We start from the raw sequence: 21639 nt of genomic DNA, 5'->3' as shown, positions 1-21639 counted from the left end.
ATAGTCACCAAGTAGTACACCCTTACTTAGGTTTTCCTCTTGATGACAAACAGAAATAAAGATAAGTTGTACCATCACACTGTAGTAATATTCAATAGCAGTATATGGGGTCCATTGAAATTACAATTTTTATACATTCCTTATATATAATTTCATACTAAAATTCTAACTGGAGAGATTATTTAGAAATTAGTTTCTTTTTAGTCCAACGACTATGATAAACCAGATAAACTGCTATAAACATTTCCATAATGTCACAAATACTTCAATGATAACTGAAGTGGAAGGAATGCTAAATGCAATTTACCTTTATATGCACATCAACAAAAAACTTCCTGTTTCACTGTTCTTGTTCCAGCTCTAACTACTCTTTACCCAACAAAAGAACTATAACTGGTTTTCCTTGTTTCATCTTGATAGATTCAATTTTTTCTGAATGACTTTTACATTATTATTATTTTAATTAGTACTCCTTCACTAAGATTTTAATATGCCACTAGCCATGAGCATGATATTCAAGGCTCACTGAAATATGCACCTAAACATTCTCTGTAGGCTTACATTCACACAGCTGGGATCAAAAACACACTTTTATTTCTGAAGTACATGTGAACGAACCTGCAAAAGATGAATAAAATAGGGCACAAACTGACATTATAGAAAATACCTAACCAAATCATCAGGTGCCTTCTTTATATGCCATTCAGAGGAATTCTTCCGGACCACAGAATCCACAGGTTTTCCAGTGACAATAACATAGTACATGTGCTTGTATATACAATTTCATATGAAAACACAGCCATTTCAAAGAACCTTCTTCCCAATACATTCTGAAAAATCAGTTCTAACTCTAAAGCCCAGTTTGTATATGATGTCCCAAAGATAATCTGAAATACTACAGGATGAGTGCACACATAAGGATGCCCAAGAGAAATGCATGACCTAAACCAGACTTCCTGTAAATATACTGACGGTATTTATTAGCAAAAGTTAGAGGCCATATCTACAAATGATTTTAGTAGGACATAACTGGTCTAAGTAGGTTTGGTAAATACATCTAATATTTATGGATTTATGGAGTACAGGTAGATGGAGAATGAAGGTAGTTATTTTAGTTGTAAAATTATGGAATAGAAAAGATGTTGGAAAACTCAAAAGACTTCCTTTTGTGAGATATTTTCATGTATATTGTTTAAAAATAGTTATTTCAGAGCTGAAATGTGACCTAATGCAGAAGAAAAGGGATACTTTTGAAGAGTTCCATCTGATAGTTTCTGGATCTTTCAGAAAAAGATGCTATGTACCTGATGCTTGCCTATATCTTTTGAATCATTAGTCAATTTGTTGCTGGATAAGAGCTATGATTCTCATTAATTTGTTTTGAAAATTCAGCGTGTGTTAATTAAGAGGAGCAAAAGAGGACTCACGCTTCATAAAAAGAAAGAAAGACAAAGTGGTTTCTTCTTCACTATTCAAGATAGGCAGCTAAGGCAATAGCCTCAAGGAGTCAAGTTAAAAAAATATATATCATGGGGCGCCTGGGTGGCTCAGTGGGTTGGGCCTTCTGCCTTCGGCTCAGGTCATGATCTCAGGGTCCTGGGATCAAGCCCCGCATCGGGCTCTCTGCTCAGCAGGGAGCCTGCTTCCCCCTCTCTCTCTGCCTACTTGTGATCTCTCTCTGTCAAATAAATAAAATCTTTAAAAAAAATATATATATATACATATATGTGTGTGTGTATATATATATATAATCATGAATCTGGGTCTTAAACATTATTTGACCAGGAACCTGGGGCAAGAGAAATCAGTTTAAGTCTGAGAGTAGAAATAAGGTACACTAGTGAGAACAGTCATTCCAAGAGCTGAAACCTATGTAGAACATATCAGATCAGACATGAGAGTGACAAGTTGTACCCAGAAGGGACACGTTAAAGCTACCTGTATTAAGAGAATCCAATATTTGAGACTGATTTCCTAGGGGAAACCTCTTACACGAGGACTGATGTGGTGGCAGGGGAGTGGGAAGAGAGAGACTGGCATGTGGACTTTTTTTAAACTCTGTCACAAGTGGATAAAGAAGAAAAAAAATCTGAGAGAAAAGGGGACAACCCACACGTGTGTTTTCTTTAACTGAGTACCTATGCAAACAAAAAACCCCTAAAGTTTTAGCCTTCTAAAGTACTTATTTAGGGAGTTTTTAAGTTCTTTCAAAGTCCTAGGATCCTTAATATGAAGAAATCCAGAATATTTTCATTTTCTACCCAGAAGCCAGAAATGTCCTTTTGCCTTCCTCTAAAACAGCAAATAATAACCACTCTGTAAATTTTTGCAGAATGTCCATGACATGTGGACATTGTACTAGCTATTAGGAATATGGTGGGGAATAAGACAAACTTGTCTTTGCTTTTATGGAACTGACTATCTGGGGGTGACAATATATACAGCAGGCACAAAATAAGATTTATAGGCTAACCAACTGTAGAAGTACGCTAATCTACAGCAAGAATTATTAAAATAAAAATCTGACGAAGATTTAAATCCTAGTAAAGACAACATTTTAAAATGCAAGCTTACAGAAATGACTAAATAATGAAGGTGAGTTAAAAATAAACATTCTCAAACAAGCCAAAAAGGAAGAGAAAAGATAAAGTCAGGTGCAACAATTAGCTTGAATTAGGAAGTGGGTGGAGGGCTGGGCGGTAGAGACAGAGACAGACACCACACTATTAGAACTTACTTTGGTGGTTTCAGGTCCCTGTGAATTAGAGCTTTGGGTTGCATGCTGTGAAGATAAGCCACTCCTTGGGAACACTGTAAACACCAACTCATTGCATGGGCAGCAGTGTAATATGGCAATGGTTCAGCACCATGCAGCACTGCAAAAGAAAGGCACAACCTAAAAAGAACTTTATTGCATATAAAAAAAGACACAAGGTGAATGCGAGCACTATTGGAACACATGACTGGGTATTTTTCTACTCATGCCCCCATCACTTCTGCTTTTAATTCTTTTCTAAATACAAAGATGGAAATATCTAATAATTTCAAATGGGTAACTATCACATAAGCAACTAAAATGTAATAGTATTCCTATTAAATGTTATACCTACACTTGAGCAAAATTAATATGAATCACCACACTTTTCCACATTGAGTTTTTCACACAATAATATGACATAAGCAATGTGATGGCATACTACTGTAAGAAAAGTACAGACAAGTAGTACAAAAAGAAAACAACGTGTGTCAAGATACTTAAAATTATGCTTTCTACAATAGCTAAAAACTAGAAATAATTCAACCAAGTAAGACAATGGAGTATTAGAGATACCCATCAACAATGAACACATGGGCAGTGAATAGAAGTAAAAATTTAAATAAAATGGTAATTAAAAAAATAAAATACAACCATTTATTTTATATAAATGCAACAATTAATATACTTACTATATGGTTGGTGTTTCTTAAGAGTGAAAAAGTTAGCTCTGTTCTGTAAATATAACTAAATGACCTAGTTTCTTTGTTATAATTAAAATGCTTTCTGAAGTTTTCACAATTTCATTTTTTGTAAAGAGAGCAAATTAAGAGGAATGAAATGGAAGAAAGTATGCTTAAAGAGTTCTCAAATGAGGAGGCTCAAAGCCAAGAGAGGACAAAAAGAAAAACATTAAAAGTATGAAGATATTTTAAAATCTATTTAAAAAGCAAATTTTACTTGACTTAAATGCTTTTAACATTATGAAAAGTACCATCAATTGAAAAGATTGATATACTTAGACTTCTAAATTTCACATACTAATGTTCTTTTCATTTCTTATCTTTAGCAGATTTATTTTTAATTACCTCCTTTTGAGATTCTGAAGGTAAGCTGTAAAGAACATTAAGTCACTAACGGTGTATATGAAAAGCTTTTCAATGATTTTACTCTATTAGATAAAGACAGGTCTAATGACACTCACCATTATATAAAGAGCCCCCTTCAGCATATTCCATCACAAGACATACCTATAAGAAACATATGTCAGTATAATTAACCACAGGGCTATAACATCTTAGGTGACTTGAGAGAGAACTAGGTTCAATCTTTAATTTTATAAATGCACAAGAAGTTATTCTTTTGATTTCTATTATGTGAATGGTACTAATGGAAAAAGAAGGGGATCTATGATCTAAGGCCTTGTCTTGTAGGGGTCCACTGTCCAAGAATGCAGGTGTGTGTAAAAAGATAATTTCCAGAACTTCGAAAGCTTTCTCCAGTGCTGAGTAGATGCTGGCACAGAACATCATGAGCCTCATAAGATGAGGTTAGTGGATAAGACCACCCAAGATAACTCCTGCAATATACTGTGTTGCTAACAGACTACAAATACATAAAGGGTAATTTTTACACTTTTAATTTAAGAAAAAATAACAGATCAAAATAGCTTCATAAACTACACACCTGCAAACATTTACTATGTCAATGCTTACAGACAGGTGACAATGAAAAAGTGACAAACTTACTGGATTCAAGCAGGCTCCATATAGCTTTACAATATTAGGATGGTTCACACGGGATAACTGTCGAAGCTGTAACAAATTAAGGTTTATTTTTAAAAGATGCTAATTTTTGAGGAATTGATTACATTATGTCATTACAATTTTAGGGTATATAAAACATTAGTTTAATCATTTAACAATCATTATTCACTATGTAGCAGGCGCTGTGTCATAAATGCCTGCCCAGAATGGAAAAGATTCCCTGCCCTGGAGCTCTCACACTTTACTTGGGAGACAGATTATGTAAACGAATAACTAAGGCAAAATGCGAAGTGCTATAACAGGAGTATGAACAAGCCATGATAAGTACAAGTAAGAAAAAATAAACTTTAACAAGAAATATTAGTACACCATCCCAGAGAGGGCACTGAGCTTCATTATCCAAGGCAAAAGAAGCTATGTCACCATCATCACTTTCAGAGTTACGGCTGTATAGCCTACCTCACTCTGTGCCAGGTCCTGGTGGGCACTTAACAGATATTATATAATTCTCACAACTCTGCAAGGTAGTTATTATCATTTCTGCCTATAAGAAAAGAGACCTTTGGGGCGCCTGGGTAGCTCAGTCAGTTAAGTGGCTGCCTTTGGCTCAGGTCATGATCTCAGCGTCCTGGGATTGAGCCATATCTCAGGTTCCCTGCTCAGCAGTGAGCCTGCTTCTCCCTCTCCAGCTCCCTCTGCTTATGTTCCCTGTTATCTGTTATAAATAAATAAAATCTTAAAAGAAAAGAAAAGGGACCTTTAAGATAAAGCTCAGACAGGGCTAAAGGAGAGGTTAAATGACCTATAGCTACTGCCAGGGTTTCAACTTTGGTTCATCCAACTTAAAATCTGCATTCTTTCTGCGTATGTGTATGGTCTTCTTCCTTCTCCCATCTCTTGAATTAATCGCATCCTCTCCATTCCCACTACCACTGCCTCAGTAATTCCAACATGAATTGTTGCAGTAATCACTATGGCATTTTCCTGGCTGTTCTCCCTACTTCCTAATGGTAGTACCAGGTACCTATGCAAATAATCTTCCCCATTCCAATGAATCACACTGAGGTCAGTGAGAAGTTTGGCTGTACTATTTCTCTTGCTCTACACCTCAAACTTCTATTAATGTGTCCCTCCAAACTGCACTTACTCTTCCTTCTCCTCTCTTTTCTGTCTTTTCCCCTCTCTTTCTCTTCTCTATTATCCACACTATACAGCCGGCTCATATGAAGGTAAACCTTTTTACTATATGTCACTAGAAAGCTGTATTTCTCTATAGTCAACACTTGTGTATTTTCAGTCCTAACACAACAATTACTATTTATTATATTCATTTACTAGACAAAAAATATATTTATTGTATTTCATCTCCTAAAGGTTTAGCACTGAGCTTCGGATGGCACATTATTTAAGCATTTCTTTCTTTCTTTTTTTAAGATTTTATTTATTTGTCAGAGAGAGAGAGCACAAGCAGTGGGAGAAGCAGGCAGAGGGAGACGCAAGCAGGCTCCCCACTGGGCAAGGAGCCCAATGTGGGACTTGATCCCAGGACCCTGGGATCTGACCTGAGCCGAAGGCAAACACTTAACCGACTAAGCCACCCAGGTGTCCCTTAAGCATTTATTTCTGCTCCATCCCCAAATCCTACCAAGATATTAAAGGCATTTTTTCAAGGCACAAATTCAGAAGGATGAAGAGAATGTCAAATGAGGAAACAGCACATGTTTCTGGAAGCTGAAAAGCAAATGACTAGCAGTAACTGACACAGCAGACCTAAAAAAAAAATGAGAAAAAGTGAGCAGAAATGAGATTAACTTCATAAAACCTCCAAAGGGTTGGACCGGTGGTACTACCAGGAACCCATGCAAATAAGCCAACAAAGGAACAGAGATATTAGTTGAAAGGCAGACCAGATTCTCTCCTTTTCTGACTTCAGTTTAGTGACTGCCTCTTTATCATCCCAATGATTAGAGTCTTTGGATTGGGGGACACAAACAAAATTAAGGGATGAGCTCAAAGTAGTTGCCTCTGATAAGCAGAAAACTTGATGGGAAGAGGTTTGGGTATTAAAAAGTTTTAAAAATAAGACTATGTGGAGAACTATTTGACAATCTGAATTACCTGTATGTATAACCTTGATAAAATTTTTTTATCCAAGCTATTATAATGTTTTGACTCCTAATTCCTAGCATTTAACACATATGCTCTTAGCTAGTTTTGTGAAAGTGCCAATGCACTTTTAGACCTTATCTCAACCATAAACAAAAATCATGAATAAGGCAAGGCTGAGGCCATTCTTGGAGCATACTACTAGAGATCACCTTTTCTTCATGAGGACCCCAAATTATCAACATTTCTCAACTCATTCAATTAATTACAAAAATCCCCTTCATTGTATCCCAACTAAATTTTCATTCTCCATATTATACGTTTAAAAATATCATAAAGTATATTGCAAATTATAATTAAATATAATCACAGACATAAATTCAGAAAGGTTTGTAAGGTAAAGACCACTTATCCATTGGCCAATGAGGGGAAAAACCCCACTAATTTAAGGAACTACTGTGATCTAATATACAAAATAGTTCAAAATTAATAAAGAATAAATCTGATAATACAATTATTATTGATTATTAAATTCATGATTATTGAATTCTTGATCACTGAATCTGTAAGAGAACAGAGTTGTATATTTTCATGCTAAATGAGAAAAAAAAAGCAAATTTGGAATTATTTCCCTGTAAAGTGATCTCATTTGAATTTCTAAAAATATTCAGTCAATAATGAATGCATAAAATTTCCCTTCTTAATTTTAGATAATGGGGTAGAATACCATTTCTATTTTAAAATTTAAATCCTATGCCTTGAAATAGATCTGAATTACACAGATGATCTGTATTTTAATTCAGGGATGAATTCATTTATGTGGTTGAAAGTCTTTTCCCCCCAATTTTTAATTAGAATTAAGAGTGTGAATGAAAAATGTTTCTACAGCATTATCTTTGGTTCAACCAAATTGCTAAGGTTCAAGTATACAGGGAAATGACAACTGGGAAATAACTTTTTCGTAATATTAAATTCAGAGAATATCTTTGGTAAAGAATTATACATTAGAAAAAACATTTCAACTTACCTCTACAATAAAAGCTTTCCTCTCAGATTCACTTTCTATTTGTTTAATAGCAACATCTTTTGCTCTCCACTTAGCTTTGCAAACCACTCCAAAGGCTCCTCTTCCAACAACCTGAGTTAAAACAAAACAAAATACAAACACCCATGAGAATCAGAAATAAATAGATTCAGCCCAACATAGAACACTGAAGCCAACTTGAAAGACTTATTAAAAGATTTAGAAATCATCACTATCTGGATTTGCCACTGAGCAAGTACAATGTTTCATTAAAGTGAGGAAATAAAGAAATGAACTTATCTCCATCTCTGAAAGTTTATGGTCTAGACAGCTCTTCATTGTCAGGTAAACCAAACAACAAAAAACAAAGACCCCTGGAGCAAGAAAACAAATTAAAACTGGCAAGATGAATGAGAGGACAGAAAGACTACGTTTGGGAAAATAAATATAAAAAGCAAGAACATACAATCAATGTTTTTAAGCTATCATATTCATGAAATTAAACACAGCTTTTGTATAGTTCAGTAGGGGTATGAAACAGACGTGAAAGGATAAAAATACAGATGATAAAACACTGGGACTGCAAAGACAAACGAAACAAGGTATTACCTATACAAGAGAATACACTGTTCAAGAGAAAGAAATGAACTACTAATTGATACATGCTATAATGTGAATGAACCTCAAACACACTATACTAAGTGAAAGAAGCTGGACACAAGAAACCACATCCTGTATGATTCCATTGACATGAAATGTCCAGAAAAGGCTAATTTATAGAGATAGAAAGTAGATCAGTGGTTGCTTGGAACTGACTGTGAAAACTGGGATTAACTGTAAAGTGGTAGAATGAATATTACCAAAGGGATGAAAATGTCTGAAAACTGATTTATGGTGACAGTTCCATAACTTGGCAAATTTGTACCAATGACTAATAGTTCAAATGGGTTAATTTTATGATATGTAAAATATCTCATTAAAGTTATTTTTTGAAAATTATAAAAGAAAGATTGGCTATGTATTGTATTACTGTTGACAGCTAAGTGATGGGTACCTCATGGGTTCACTGCTGTCTCACACTATGCTTTCTACTTTCACAAATGTTTGAAATTTGCCGTAATATAAAATCAACAAAAGAATAGCTTTTTATCCTTGTAAATCAAAACCATTAGATTTTTATCACTGTAAAGGACCTTAGTTAAGTGTCACCTACTCCAATTTTTCAGTTCCCAATGTATCTAAGTACTTTGTATCAATGCTTTCTCCTTAAGTGAAATATCTACCTCTGTACATCTCTCATTTATGATGCACTTTCTATGTAATGCTTTACTTACATTACCCCATTTACACAACCATAGGAGACAGGTACTAATGCTATTCTTATTTTACAGATAAAATACCTAGTTTTAAAGAAGGAAACTAACTTGCCCAAGGCTATATTCCTTCGTAAAGAGCAATCTGCAGTTTGATGCCAGAGAGTTTAACACCAGAATGTTAAGGATGCTAATATACACACACATATCTCTATTCTATGTCAGAAAAGTACCAGTTATCTTTCCTTAGAGGAGTTTTTACTTTAGACGAACTTTCAAGAACAAATCCCTGGGTACAAAGCTCTTCTGTAGCAAAGCTGGCTATAGCTAGGGTGATTAGGTAATTTATTATTTATATCAGAACTCTTTTTAGAGTAAGAAGAAAGTGCTAGTAATTACCAGGACGGTGGCTGTAAAATGGGATATATGGCCACTCTAACCATAGCTCAAATTCTATTTCATACGTTACACAAAGCAGTACAGATGTTTCTCATGTTAAATAATATATAAAACTACCCAAATGGTTAAACCATAGGCCATTTATTGAATGTTCACCACGTGCCAGGTACTAGTCTATGAGCTTTTCATGCATTCTCCTCTATTCTCACATTCTTCTCTATTTTATTTTGTCATCTCTAAGCATTTTTTTAAGTTTTTAGTTTTAATTCCAGAATAGTTAACATACAGTGTTATATTAGTTTTAGGTGTACAATATAGTGATTCAACAATTTTATACATTATTCAGTGCTTATCATGGTAAGCATACTCTTTAATCCCTGTTACCTATTTCACCCATTCCCCCTCCCACCTCCCCTTTGGTAACCATCCATTTGTTCTCTATAGTTAAGAGTCTGTTTCTTGGTTTGTCTTTTTATTTTTCCTTGGTTCTTCTGTTTTATTTCTTAAATTCCACATATGAGTGAAACCATATGGTATTTGTCTCTGACTGATTAGCCTGGCATAATACTTTCTGGCTATATCCAGGTTGTTGTAAATGGCAAGACTTCATTCTTTTTTTATGGCTGAATAATGTTCCTGTGCATGCGTGTGCATGTGTACATATCCACACCACATCAACTTTATCCATTTGTCAATGGACACTTAGGCTACTTCCATATCTTGACTATTGTAAATAATGCTGCAATAAACCTGGGGGGGGGGGCATGTATCCCTTTAGTGTTTTCATATTTTTTGGGTAAATACCCAGTAGTGCAATTACTAGATCACAGGGTAGTTCTTTTTTTTTTTTTTTTTTTTTAACTTTTTAAAGAACTTCTATACTGTTTTCCACAATGGCTATACCAGTCTGCATTCCCATCAATAGCACACAAGGGTTCCTTTCTCTCCACATCCTCACCAACACTCGCTGTTTCTTGCTGTTTTTGATTTTAGCCACTCTGACAGATGTGAGGTGATATATCATTATAGTTTGAACTGCATTTCTCTGATGATGAGTGATGTTGATCATATTTTCACACGGCTGGCCACCTATATGTCTTCTTTGGAGAAATGTCTGTTTGTGTCTTTGGCCCATTTTTTAATTGGGTTGTTTTTGGGTGTTGAGTTATATCTCTTGTAAGAGAAAGAAACCAACATCAATCATTGCACTAGTAATCCAGTTACTTTAACATGAATAGGTATTGGCTAAAGCTGGCACCATCAGAGTAAAGGAAAGAGCAGATCTCGGCTCTAAAACCCAACAGACTTGAGTTTGAATACAGGTTCTGTCTACTTACTAGCTATTAATGCTGGGGAGATTAACATCTCTGCACTTCTGTTTTCTCAACAGTAAAAGGGAGATGCTTACAGTGTCCTCAGTGATATCTATAGGGTTCTTAAGAAAGCCAAACCCATGCATTTTCTTAAATCCTACAGAAGAGTAAGTACTTAGAGTTAGGTATGAACAGTGTAAGGAGCTATACTACTCATTTGTCTCACAATTAGCCCTGATGGGTAGCAAAAAGGTCCTGAAAGAAATTTCAACTTTATGGCAACATTAGGCTAAGAAGGTATGGATAGAGACCAGACTATTAATATTACTATGAAATAATGATTATGAATTTAAAATATTCTTCAACCATGTATTTAAAAATACCTCAAAGCAACTGGTACTTAGTAAGTCTCCTCCTGTTTCATTTTCCTATTCTCAAGAATGCCCATGCAGGAATTCCAAACATTACATTTGTGGATCATTCACTTGTCACAAAAACTGTTAGGTGTTGTATGACTAGTTGTGATGCAAAAGTGCCATCTAATGCTGAGATAATGGCTGAATCTTGAGTTTTCAACTTAAAATCATGGGAACATAATGTGAACAAAAAAGGACATGATAAACTTTCTTCCATTTGCTAAAGAAACTAATTTCTGGGAACACTGAAACATAAAACAGGCATATTCTTGTAAGATGAGAGTCCATGGCTTATTAAAAAAGCCTCCACTCATGTTAGGGCCATAAGATACTTCACATATACAAAATGATAGTAAAGAAAGTATAAGATGCCTAAGGTTGTATACATAAACTGAAATTCATGATTAAAAAAATAATTGCTGTGAATTCAAAGGAGTGACGTTAGAAGCACAGAATCAATGCTTGAAGAATTAAATTTCTGTGTATCAAATGATTCTGATCACCATTTCCAATGAACAAAGAGGACTTTCTCCACACCACCAAGCAATGCTCAGATACCAGCTGGATTATCTTATAATTCAGTTCAATTCTAACACTATCTACCTGGACATAGCATCAGATTCTGCAGGTTAAGGGCTGAGTTGTATAAACCTGCCCCTTCTTCCCACAACTTCAGATGCCAGTCACAAGCCCAGGTGTCACCTGTGCTTCTGACCAATGGCTACAGACTGGAGGTTCCAATGACTCCCTCTTTGGGTTCACCTAATTTGCTAGAGTGGCTCACAAAACTTTAACATTTTACTTACTAGAATACCAGTTTATTATAAAAGGATATAACTCAGAAACTGCCAGATGGAAAAGAACCACAGGGTAAGGTATGCGGAAAGGGTAGAGGGCTTCCATGAGCTCTTCAGGAAAGCCACTCTCCTAGCATCTCTATGTGTTCACCAACCTGGAAGTTCTCCGAACACTGTTCTTTTGGGTTTTTATAGAGGCCTCATTAGACAGGTATGATCGATTAATCTTTGGTTATTGGCAAGTGGTCTGACCTCCAGCCCCTCTCCTTTTTTCTCCTCTCCCCTCCTTGGAGGTCAGGGGGATGGCAATGAAAGTTCCAACCTTCTAATCACAAAGTAGCTTCTCCTTGCACCAACCCCCATCCTTTGGTAGTGTTCAAAGTAGCCTCTTAACATACCAACATACCACATCATCTTTATCCATTCGTCAGTCAATGGACACTTAGGCTACTTCTATATCTTGACTATTGTAAATAATGTAATATAAATAATGCCAATAAATACAATAATGACTATTGTAAACAATACCAACATATGAGAGAGAGAGACACAAAGACAAAACACACGAGAAAGAGAGAGAGAGAGAGATTTTTATATCTCTCTTCACTTATGAACTTTTGAGGGTTTTGGGAGCTGTGAACCAGGAACTGTGAAAAAGGTCAAATATATATTAAGAAATACACAGTTGGTCATTCAGAATGCAGTATCAAAAAAAACCCTCCCATTTTTTTGAAGGCATAAATGTAGAGACATTAAGAGTTAACAAGAAAAAAAAAAGGAACTGACCTTGTGAGGTAGAAAAATAATTCAAGACAAAACAACAGTTAAATAATTTTTTAAGTACTTAACCACTAAAGTAAGCCAAAGGTTAGTCTACGATGGTGGCTAAAGTAACACCCCCTCCTCTTCAGGGAATAGGCTTAGGGATTCAGGATAGGTTTAGGGATTTGAGGGCAGAAAGCACTTATCCCTTCCACTTCTCAAAGAGATCCCTAAGAGAAGGCTGCCTCATGCAGCTTAGCTAACAAGGGAAGCTACAGATGATGGAGAATGCAAGGCAGGCAGACAAAGGGAGGCCCTACTCAGGATCTCTCAGCCCCAAGAGAACATGGAAATGATACAAAAAACTCTTATCAAGAGAAAAGTGAGGCAACTGAAAATTAGAGTTTTCTACCCTGTTGGAAGGAGGCTGTTGTAGAGCAAATTGTTGGAACCTACATCACAGACTGTGGGATGGCAGATAATTCAAATACAGGGAGCTCAGCAGTTTTGGAGAATCAGAGTAGGCCAATGGAGGAAGGACAAGTAAGTTCTCCTTTCAAAAGGGGTAAAGGTGAGGTTCATGCCAAGAGAATAATGAACTTCATTTGTTCACTCCTTACACAAGTACTTTCTGAATGGCTACTATGTCCGGGTACCATTTAGGATACCAGAGATACAGCAATAAACAAGACAAAGGTCCTGATCTACACTGAATGTGCTTTTAATTAAGGGAGGTGGGGGGACGACAATCAACAGACAAAAAGATGAATGAGAAAAATACCAGACTGCAAAAAATGCCATGCAGAAAACACAAAATGAGGACGAGAGGACAGAGACTAGTAGAAACCTTGGGATGTTACTAACTTGGTACTTGAATGATCGAAGGAACCAACCAAAGAAGAAACAAGTAATATGAAGGCCATAAGGAGGGATGGAAATAACCCACTATTCCCTATTCAACAACATCTGAACTCCATCTATAAACTAGGTGGTATCCTAGACACTCAAGGTACAGAAGTGAACAAAATAAACCATAATTCTTGTTCCTACTGCTTATATTCTTGTGGAGAAAGACAAATATAAAGGAAGCAAGATATACAAGAAAACACATATATTTTAGTAAATCACAAGTGTGCTAAGAAGAAAAGGAGAAAAATACTGTGTGTACAAATATGTATGTACTACACCCCCCCCCCCACTTCAAACAGTGTAGTCCGTAAAGCTGCACTGAGAAAGGTGACATTTTAGTGATGACCTAGAGAAATACTTGGAAGGTTTGGTGTGGGCGGTGCATAGTGGGAGAAGGGAAGAGTGATGCAAGATAAGGCTGGAGAGATAGGCAGAGTCTGGATCCTGAATGACTCTCTCCATCATGAAAAGGAGTTTGGATTTCAGTCTAAGTGCAATGGGAAGAAACAGAAGGAGTTTAAGAAGAAACGATGTGATATGATTTTATATTTAAAAAAATCATTCTAGCTCTTACATGAAAAATGGATTGTAGGGAAGCTAGAATATAGAGAGAGACCAGATACGAGGCTATTACAGCAGCTCAAGCAAGAGAGAAGAGCTGTGAGGACAAGACTGATGGTAGTGCAGAAAAATGGGCAGATCTGGGATATGTTTTATAGTAGGGTTAAATGAGCTTGCAGAGCACTAGAGTGGCTCAGTTGATTAAGTGACTGCCTTCGGCTCAGGTCATGATCTCAGAGTCCTGGGATCAAGCCCCACATCAGGATCCTTGCTCAGTGGGGAGTCTGCTTCTCCCTTTCCCACTGCTCCTGCCTCCCTGCTTATGCTTCTTTTCCCCTCTGTCTCAAATTAAAAAGAAAAAAAAGAAAGCTTGCTGATGGTCTGCATGCAGCAGGATGGGTGGAGAGGAAGAGATGAATTAAGGATAATGTCTAGATTAAGCAACAGCTTAACTAAGGAAAACAAGGAAATTTTTTATATATATATACGAAATATGTTTTTTAAAATAACACATTTAGCAACTAAATAACAGCATTTAGTTGGTTATTTCTAGTCAATCAACTGGGTGAGATTACCAAAAAACAGTATCTAAATACTGGGGACCCGGAATTGAGTTCCAAAGAACTTCAACATCTAGAACACAGAGGAGGAAGAACCAGCAAAAACTGGGAAGGAACAGTCAGTACTGTAGCAGGCAAACCAGAAGAGTGTCACAAGAAAGCAAATGCAAAAACAGCAAAGCATTAATTCAATGGCTCTCTCAAAGTGTGGTCTCTGGATCAAAAGCATCAGCATCACCAGAATATTTGTGAGAAATATAAATTCTAAGGTTCCAACCCAAAAGTACTGAGTTTGAGGGTAAGGTCCAGCAATCTGTGTTTTAATAAGCTCTTCAGGTGATTCTGGTTTGAGAACGACAACATTAGGTCATATTAGAAACATAATTAATAGTGAAACAAAATATTCTGGTGGAAGCCATCACATAGACCAGTAGCCAAGAGGCTACCTTGGGCGGGAAGAAAGGAAAAGGGGATTCTTGTGAGCAACCCAGTGTTTTTCTTGACACACAGGTAGGTCAGTAGAAATGAGTGGCATAGATGACAAGTTGAGACACATTGGTAACTGAGGTAAACAATGAAAAACCTAATATTCAAATTACAAGACAAGGAAAGGAAGTACTTTTTACTTGCTACTAAATTTCTAATTCAAGTTGACAAATCAATATGCTTTCTGGGTTGCATTCATATCCAAATAAAGTAAGTTTCTTTGACATATCATCATTAACAATTATTCTGAACGACTGCTTTCACCAAAGATCAATTTTCGGCAAGGCGGTAAAAAGGGCACCCATCCAAATTACAAGTATCTCCCCCATTACACACATCCATACAAAATGGCAAACCCAGAAATAGATATTAGCTATTTTTCACAATCTCTCCTCTGTAAAAATAGAAGAACAGAGGAATGCTAAGAGGATTTTGGTTTTAAAAGGGAAGTTAATTTAGAAATATTTCCTCCAAATTAATGAATGTTCTCTAAATTAAAATGTTGTTAGATTAATTCTTTTATGATATGCATCTTTCCCCTGTGGTGTAGTCCTCTTGGTTTTGGGTCCACAACTTTAGTTTCATATAGTAAAAGCAAAGTTTAAATGTTAATTTTTAAAGAAAAAATAGGACAGAAAAATATGAGAGATAATGGGAATATTTATATGCAATTAATATTAAAAAGCACAAAAATCAAAATCAGAATTCATTCTGTGTGTTTAAGGAAAGCAACTCCTTTAAAAACTAATTTCTTTAGGATGGAAGACTATTCCTTTATCCAAGTCATATTATTAAAAACTAATAAACAAACAAAACAAAAAGCCCACCTAAGCTATACTAGATGGTGAAGGATGCTTGTATGCTCTTAATTTACTATGAAATAATTCTTCTTAATTGTCCCCAATTCATGTTATTTTTAGTTCAGTGACTATAGTTGTCACTTTGATTTGGCCCTGCTCTGTGGACTATGTGAATGGTCCCTGGCTGTGCTGCCACTGCTCTGGCTAGAAATATGGAACATGACAGAACAAGTGCAGATCTTATATTTATTTGTTAGAACTTAGAGCCTCCAAGTATTTCAGAACTTAGAACTTCAATATCTATTAATAAACTGTGGCAGAATAGAACTGCCATCTGCTGACAAGACAGGCTTGATAACATAAAAGTAAAGTTTTGATTATCCAAACTTACTTTTGAATTTTCATGCAGTCTTTTAAAATCTGGCATAGACACCTGACCTAATTAGTAGGCCTTTCTTTGAAGTAATAGGCCCATGTCACCTTTTAAGCTACACACACACACACACACACACACACACACAAAAGTTATCATGTACCTACCTCTTCATTGTGATAACAATTTCAGATTTCTAATGAAACCAAAGATCATTAAGTTTCACATGGAAGAGTTTATTAATAATTCTGGATATCAACAATTAAGTACTGACTCACAAATCTATAGGCTCAGTTTTTTCAGGCCACTATAAACGAGGTTTTTCTCCATTATGTTGCCGATATACCTCTAAAATTACAAAATATACATCACTGCCAAAGTTCTTTCTATATTTCCCTTTAAAACAAACCCTTTGGGTCTCTATAATAAAGCTTAACAACATATAAGTACTGTAGTGATAATATGTACATTGCTCCTATGATACTTGATGTCAACACTATAGGTCTCCCTTTTAAAAAGTAGCCATGTCAAATAGGGTCTTTTCAGGATGTTAGTAAAAGCCCACCAATACATGGTTTACTTACAGCATCTGACCCTTCACAGCACTTTTAAAATCCCTGCTAAACAAATGTATTTGCTAGGTATAATGGAGTATAATGGAATCAACATTTAGACAGAGAATCAGATTTCATTTCTAGTGTAAACGCTGCCTAAGCCAAATCACAAACTTACTGCAACCTCTGGTTTTATCACATGCAATATGAAAGAACTGGATGAGCACTAAATCTTCATGATTATGCTGTGATAACTTCAACTACTCATTCAACAAATATTTATAGAAAAACTAGGTGCTACAACTTGGTGTTACAAGTATGAATAAGGCACCCTATGTTTTGCTGGGGGATACATAATTTTGTTTACTGGTTAAGTTCCACAACGGATAACGTAACTGATGAAGATCTGGGAAAGTTTCCCTAAGGATTAAACATTTGAGCTGGGACTTGGTGAGAGGAGCCAGCTATGTTAAGTTCTTGGGGGAAAAGAATGCTAGGTAGAGGAGCAACTGCAAAGAAAATTCAACTTTGTGCCTTTCCCAATGTGTGATGCTTACTTTATTCAAAATCTGGCTTCAAACTATCTTCCATACGATGAAGTCTTCTGTGATTAACCCTACTTTCAAATTATGGCTTCAGTACTCAGTTACCTATAGCCACAGTTTTAAATTCATGGTTCTAAAAATGTTAATTATTAACTGTTCTGTGTTTATTCTAGTCTCACAATAAGTCAAAAACTTCAAGGAGTCAGGGCGCCTGGGTGGCTCAGTGGGCCTTTGGCTCAGGTCACGATCCCAGGGTCCTGGGATGGAGCCTCGGATCAGGCTCTCTGCTCAGCAGGGAGCCTGCTTCCTCCTCTCTCTCTCTCTCTCTCTCTCTCTCTCTGCATGCTTCTCCACCTACTTGTGATCTCTGTCAAATAAATAAATAAAATCTTAAAAAAAAAATTTCAAGGAGAGTATCCTAGCATTCTTCTATTCATCTTCCACAGTACCTTAGCTGTATTGTACACAGAAGAGAATGTTCACTAAATGTGTAGGACCAACCACCATAAAGAAAATCAGTATTTTGTTTCTCCATTCTCAGAATAAGGTTTGGTCAGAGTGCTTCACTGTAAATCCAGTAGAAAGAGCAACTGACTCATGAGTGAGATATCTCAAATTCAAATTTCCCAGCTCTACCATTTACTTAGGTATGAGGCTTCTAGTAATTGATTCTAGTAAATCAAACTCTATGACCATTTGTCAGAATCTGTAAAATAGGGATATTTGTCTTGTCTAACCAGGGTTAGTTACCAACTACATTCCATAAGAGATCATGTAAAGCTTACTGTGGAAACAGAGCAAAAATACTAGAAATAATAAATGTGTTTTCATTTTAGAACTGGAAGACACCTTAAATGATCATACTTAATCCTTCAGTTCACATGAAAAGTCAGAGGCCCAGAAAAATTAAGTTACCTGTTCAAGGCTACTGAAATATATTACGCTAGAATCAGTATGGCATTCAATTTTTTAAAATACCCAGGCAGCACACTTTTAACCACACCACACTGCTTTTACCAATTTTGCAACCTTGTCTTCAATGTACATACCTCACAATTTATTCTAACATTCTCTTCACTTAGATCCAGAATGGTAAAAACCAGGTGGCTTAAAACAAAACAAAACAAAACAGAACAAAAAACAAAAAACAAAAATAATTAAAAAACCCCCAAACCCCAAAAACCTACATAAGTTTCTGAGGCTGAGACCTCACATAATTTGATATCAGAACTGAATTTAGGAAGTGCTGCCCTGATATTACTGAGTCACAAGATTAGGAATGTAAGGATTACAATCAGCTGATGCCTTAAAAATACGCATCTAGGAAATGACTGCATATGTGGCTTGTGGTTGGCGTATTTTTCTTACACAGTTTCTAACTGAATCAATATAATGCTGCTTCAATTACACTGTTACTTAAGAAATACAAATTTAATTTTATTTATAGACAATGTATTTGTATAATATGAAATACTAAAAGCAATGTAAAATACTTTTTGTTTCTGGTCATCTTTCTTTGTTCTCTTATTTTTGATTTTAATCTAGAAGCAAAATCTAAGTTCAGAAATAGTTATTAACTAAGTACTTATAGTAAACGCTGGATTATAGAACACTGTTTTAATGTGTGCAAATGAATGTAATGGGAATTATGTATGTTTTCAACAACAGAAAGGTCCAAATTCAATCTTTAAAGTGAAATTTTAAAAACATGGGTAAAAAAAATGAAAACTAAAATAGACAACCAACTAGTATTAGAAATTTTCATCTGAAAACAAAAATTTACTCCTCAGGAATATCCTAAGTATACTAAAGAAAGGCTGAAACAATATCTAAACTGAAAGAAATATCTTTAGAAACGTAAAACTTTATCAGAAGTTAAACGATTTTCTGGGAAGAGCAGTAAAATGAATGTCCCCTCACTAACTTCCATTCTTGCAAGAAGCAATAATGTAAAATGCTTTAGAAAGTAGTGTGAGAAAATGAAGGTTGTAAGAATCAAATGATGTAACTCTGTGAAAGCATTTGGTAGACGGTGAAGTACAAGTTATTATTATATAACAATTTGTTATAGTAGTCTACAAGTACAGCAGGTTGCCACAGAGTAGACGTAAATGCTTATTTAAAAACTGCAATTCTTTTATACTGACTCACTGAATTTTTATTCTTAAAAAAGAAAGCCATGAAAGCAGATCAACTATCCTCTTCTGAAAAAGGAATTTATCATAGCCTCAATAGAAAACACACACCCCCATGATCACAAATAAATTCCCCACTCTTCAAAATATAGGGCCTTCTTTTAGCCATGTGACCTTAAAGAGGGTTACTGTTCCTCTCTGGAACTCAGTTTCCTAGTAGTAAGTGTCAGGTACTGTGTTGGGTGTTTTGATTTTATTGCCTAATAGGAAGTACACAGATAAAATTAAATAGAAATTATCATCCATGTTTTATAGTTAAGGGATAAAGCTACAATGCTCAAAGGGATTAGTTAGGAAACTGGCTTCAAATCACATGGCTAACTCCAAAAGCCTTGTTTATGCTACCTTGCAAAATGAGGCTATTCTCAACGATTACTTTATGCCACAAAAAGATATGATTAAGGAATCCATTTTTCTTCCAAAACATGCTTAGAAAAAATTATTTGTTTAATGATAATTATCTCACTACTTTAGCTTGCCACTGTCTAAAAAGAATTTTGGATTTTCAAAGTAGAGATAATTCGCTGTAAGTCTGCAACATAGGACACACAGTGTTCTTTATGGCATATATACTGCAAAGTATTTAACAAATTTTAAAAATGAAGAATAAAAGGCAACTGATAGACACTATTTTCAGGTAAAGGTTTAACACTTTCTAAAGTGCATCTTTAAAATATGTACAGTTTTTACTTCTCTAAATTTTGTGGTCCTTAGAATCAATCTACACTGTATATTTATAAACAAACAATATGTTAAAAGCACATTATTATCTTTCTCTAAAATAACTTATTACAGAATGAAGAATGGATTTGGGTTTTCTAATAGTGATTTCTGGTTTGGTGTTATACTGTGGTTGTCACCGAAATCATTAATTATCTCTTCGGAATATGCTACCTTGAAGTAGTTTTTCATCATAGTCTACATTACTAACAGTAAAATTTATCCAAATTAGTCCAACTGAAGGTAGAACATTTAATATTATGACTACTACACTACAGAATCAGCGAAAGTGAGGAACCATTCAGTAGCTGGGGAAACACTTTATTTAGACACGATGATATATTTATTTAACAAGCATTTACGTACCGGGCACTGATATAAGTCAAAGATAATACAATCGTTGGCCCTTAAAACAAGTCTCAGTGAACTGAAACTCCAAGACGGCCATGGTCTTTGATGAATTTACCCCCCCCCCCCAAACACATATATATAAAAGAACTGGTGGACCACACCATCTCACCAGTTGAGCTGTTTGAGATAACCCAACTCCAGGCACCGGACCAAACACAAGAGTGCCGAAGTGAGGAAAAAGCAAGCTTCCCCAGAACATCTGAAGGCAAAGTATGCTCTATACCTACTAGCCTGTGTGGGGACTCCCGAGTGGACCCGACGGAGCCCTGAGAATCAGAGGGGCCAGGGGAAGCACCTTATAGAGTCGGCACCACCCAAAGGCCGGTTCCGGTGCCCCCGTGTTGGGCCTCACTCACCTCTTCCACCTCGATTTCCTTGTAATCGATCTCTTCAAAGTTGAGGACTTGGGAGGGGGCTTCGATCATCTCACCGGCCGAAGACGAGGAAGAGGAGGAAGCGGCGGAGGCTGTAGACATGATCCCTCACGGAGCCCGGGGGGCCCGGGAAGGCTGCCACCCCGACACTCCGGGGGAGAGCCGCGCCCACCCGTCTCCGGACCGACCTTCAGACTGAAGCCACGGTGATCCGTGGCGGGGACAGGGACACCGGCCACAGCCGAGTCCCGGCTCCGGCTCCTCTGCGTTTTCCGCCGTCGGGCCCGCCCACCGAACTTCCGGTTCCGGCCTGAAATCGGAAATAGGTGGAGGGCTGGGAGCTCCAGAAAGGGGAGGAGAGAATTTTGTGACTGAGACTGGGAAAGGAAGGGCAGATTGGGGGTGGGGTGGGGGAGAGTGAGTGGCCGACTTGGAACTGTAGAACAAATTTCGCGAGATCTTTATTAAGGGGCTGCAGCATCGGGTGATACCGCGAGAGC

At 36.4% G+C, this 21639-nt stretch overlaps 1 protein-coding gene across 2 annotated transcripts in view; it reads right to left on the bottom strand.

The window, feature by feature from the left end:
* The window catches only part of MAP3K7 (mitogen-activated protein kinase kinase kinase 7), a 73115-nt gene extending 51681 nt beyond the window's left edge, over nucleotides 1-21434 (bottom strand). The window contains exons 1-5 of one of the 2 annotated variants that reach the window (XM_080805523.1): nucleotides 21122-21434; nucleotides 7655-7765; nucleotides 4504-4569; nucleotides 3960-4005; nucleotides 2738-2876 (exon numbers count right to left, since the gene is read on the bottom strand). In XM_080805523.1, the coding sequence (XP_080661649.1) occupies nucleotides 2738-2876; nucleotides 3960-4005; nucleotides 4504-4569; nucleotides 7655-7765; nucleotides 21122-21241 (482 nt within the window). In that variant the 5' untranslated portion in view covers nucleotides 21242-21434. The remainder of the gene's footprint in view (nucleotides 1-2737; nucleotides 2877-3959; nucleotides 4006-4503; nucleotides 4570-7654; nucleotides 7766-21121) is intronic. The other variant, XM_080805522.1, reaches the window with a different exon arrangement.
* Between the last annotated feature and the right edge of the window lie 205 nt (nucleotides 21435-21639).

This window comes from Martes martes (assembly GCF_963455335.1).
Source record: "Martes martes genome assembly, chromosome: 6".
Classification (NCBI taxonomy): Eukaryota; Metazoa; Chordata; class Mammalia; order Carnivora; family Mustelidae; genus Martes; species Martes martes.
This window is presented reverse-complemented; position numbering and strand designations above follow the sequence as displayed.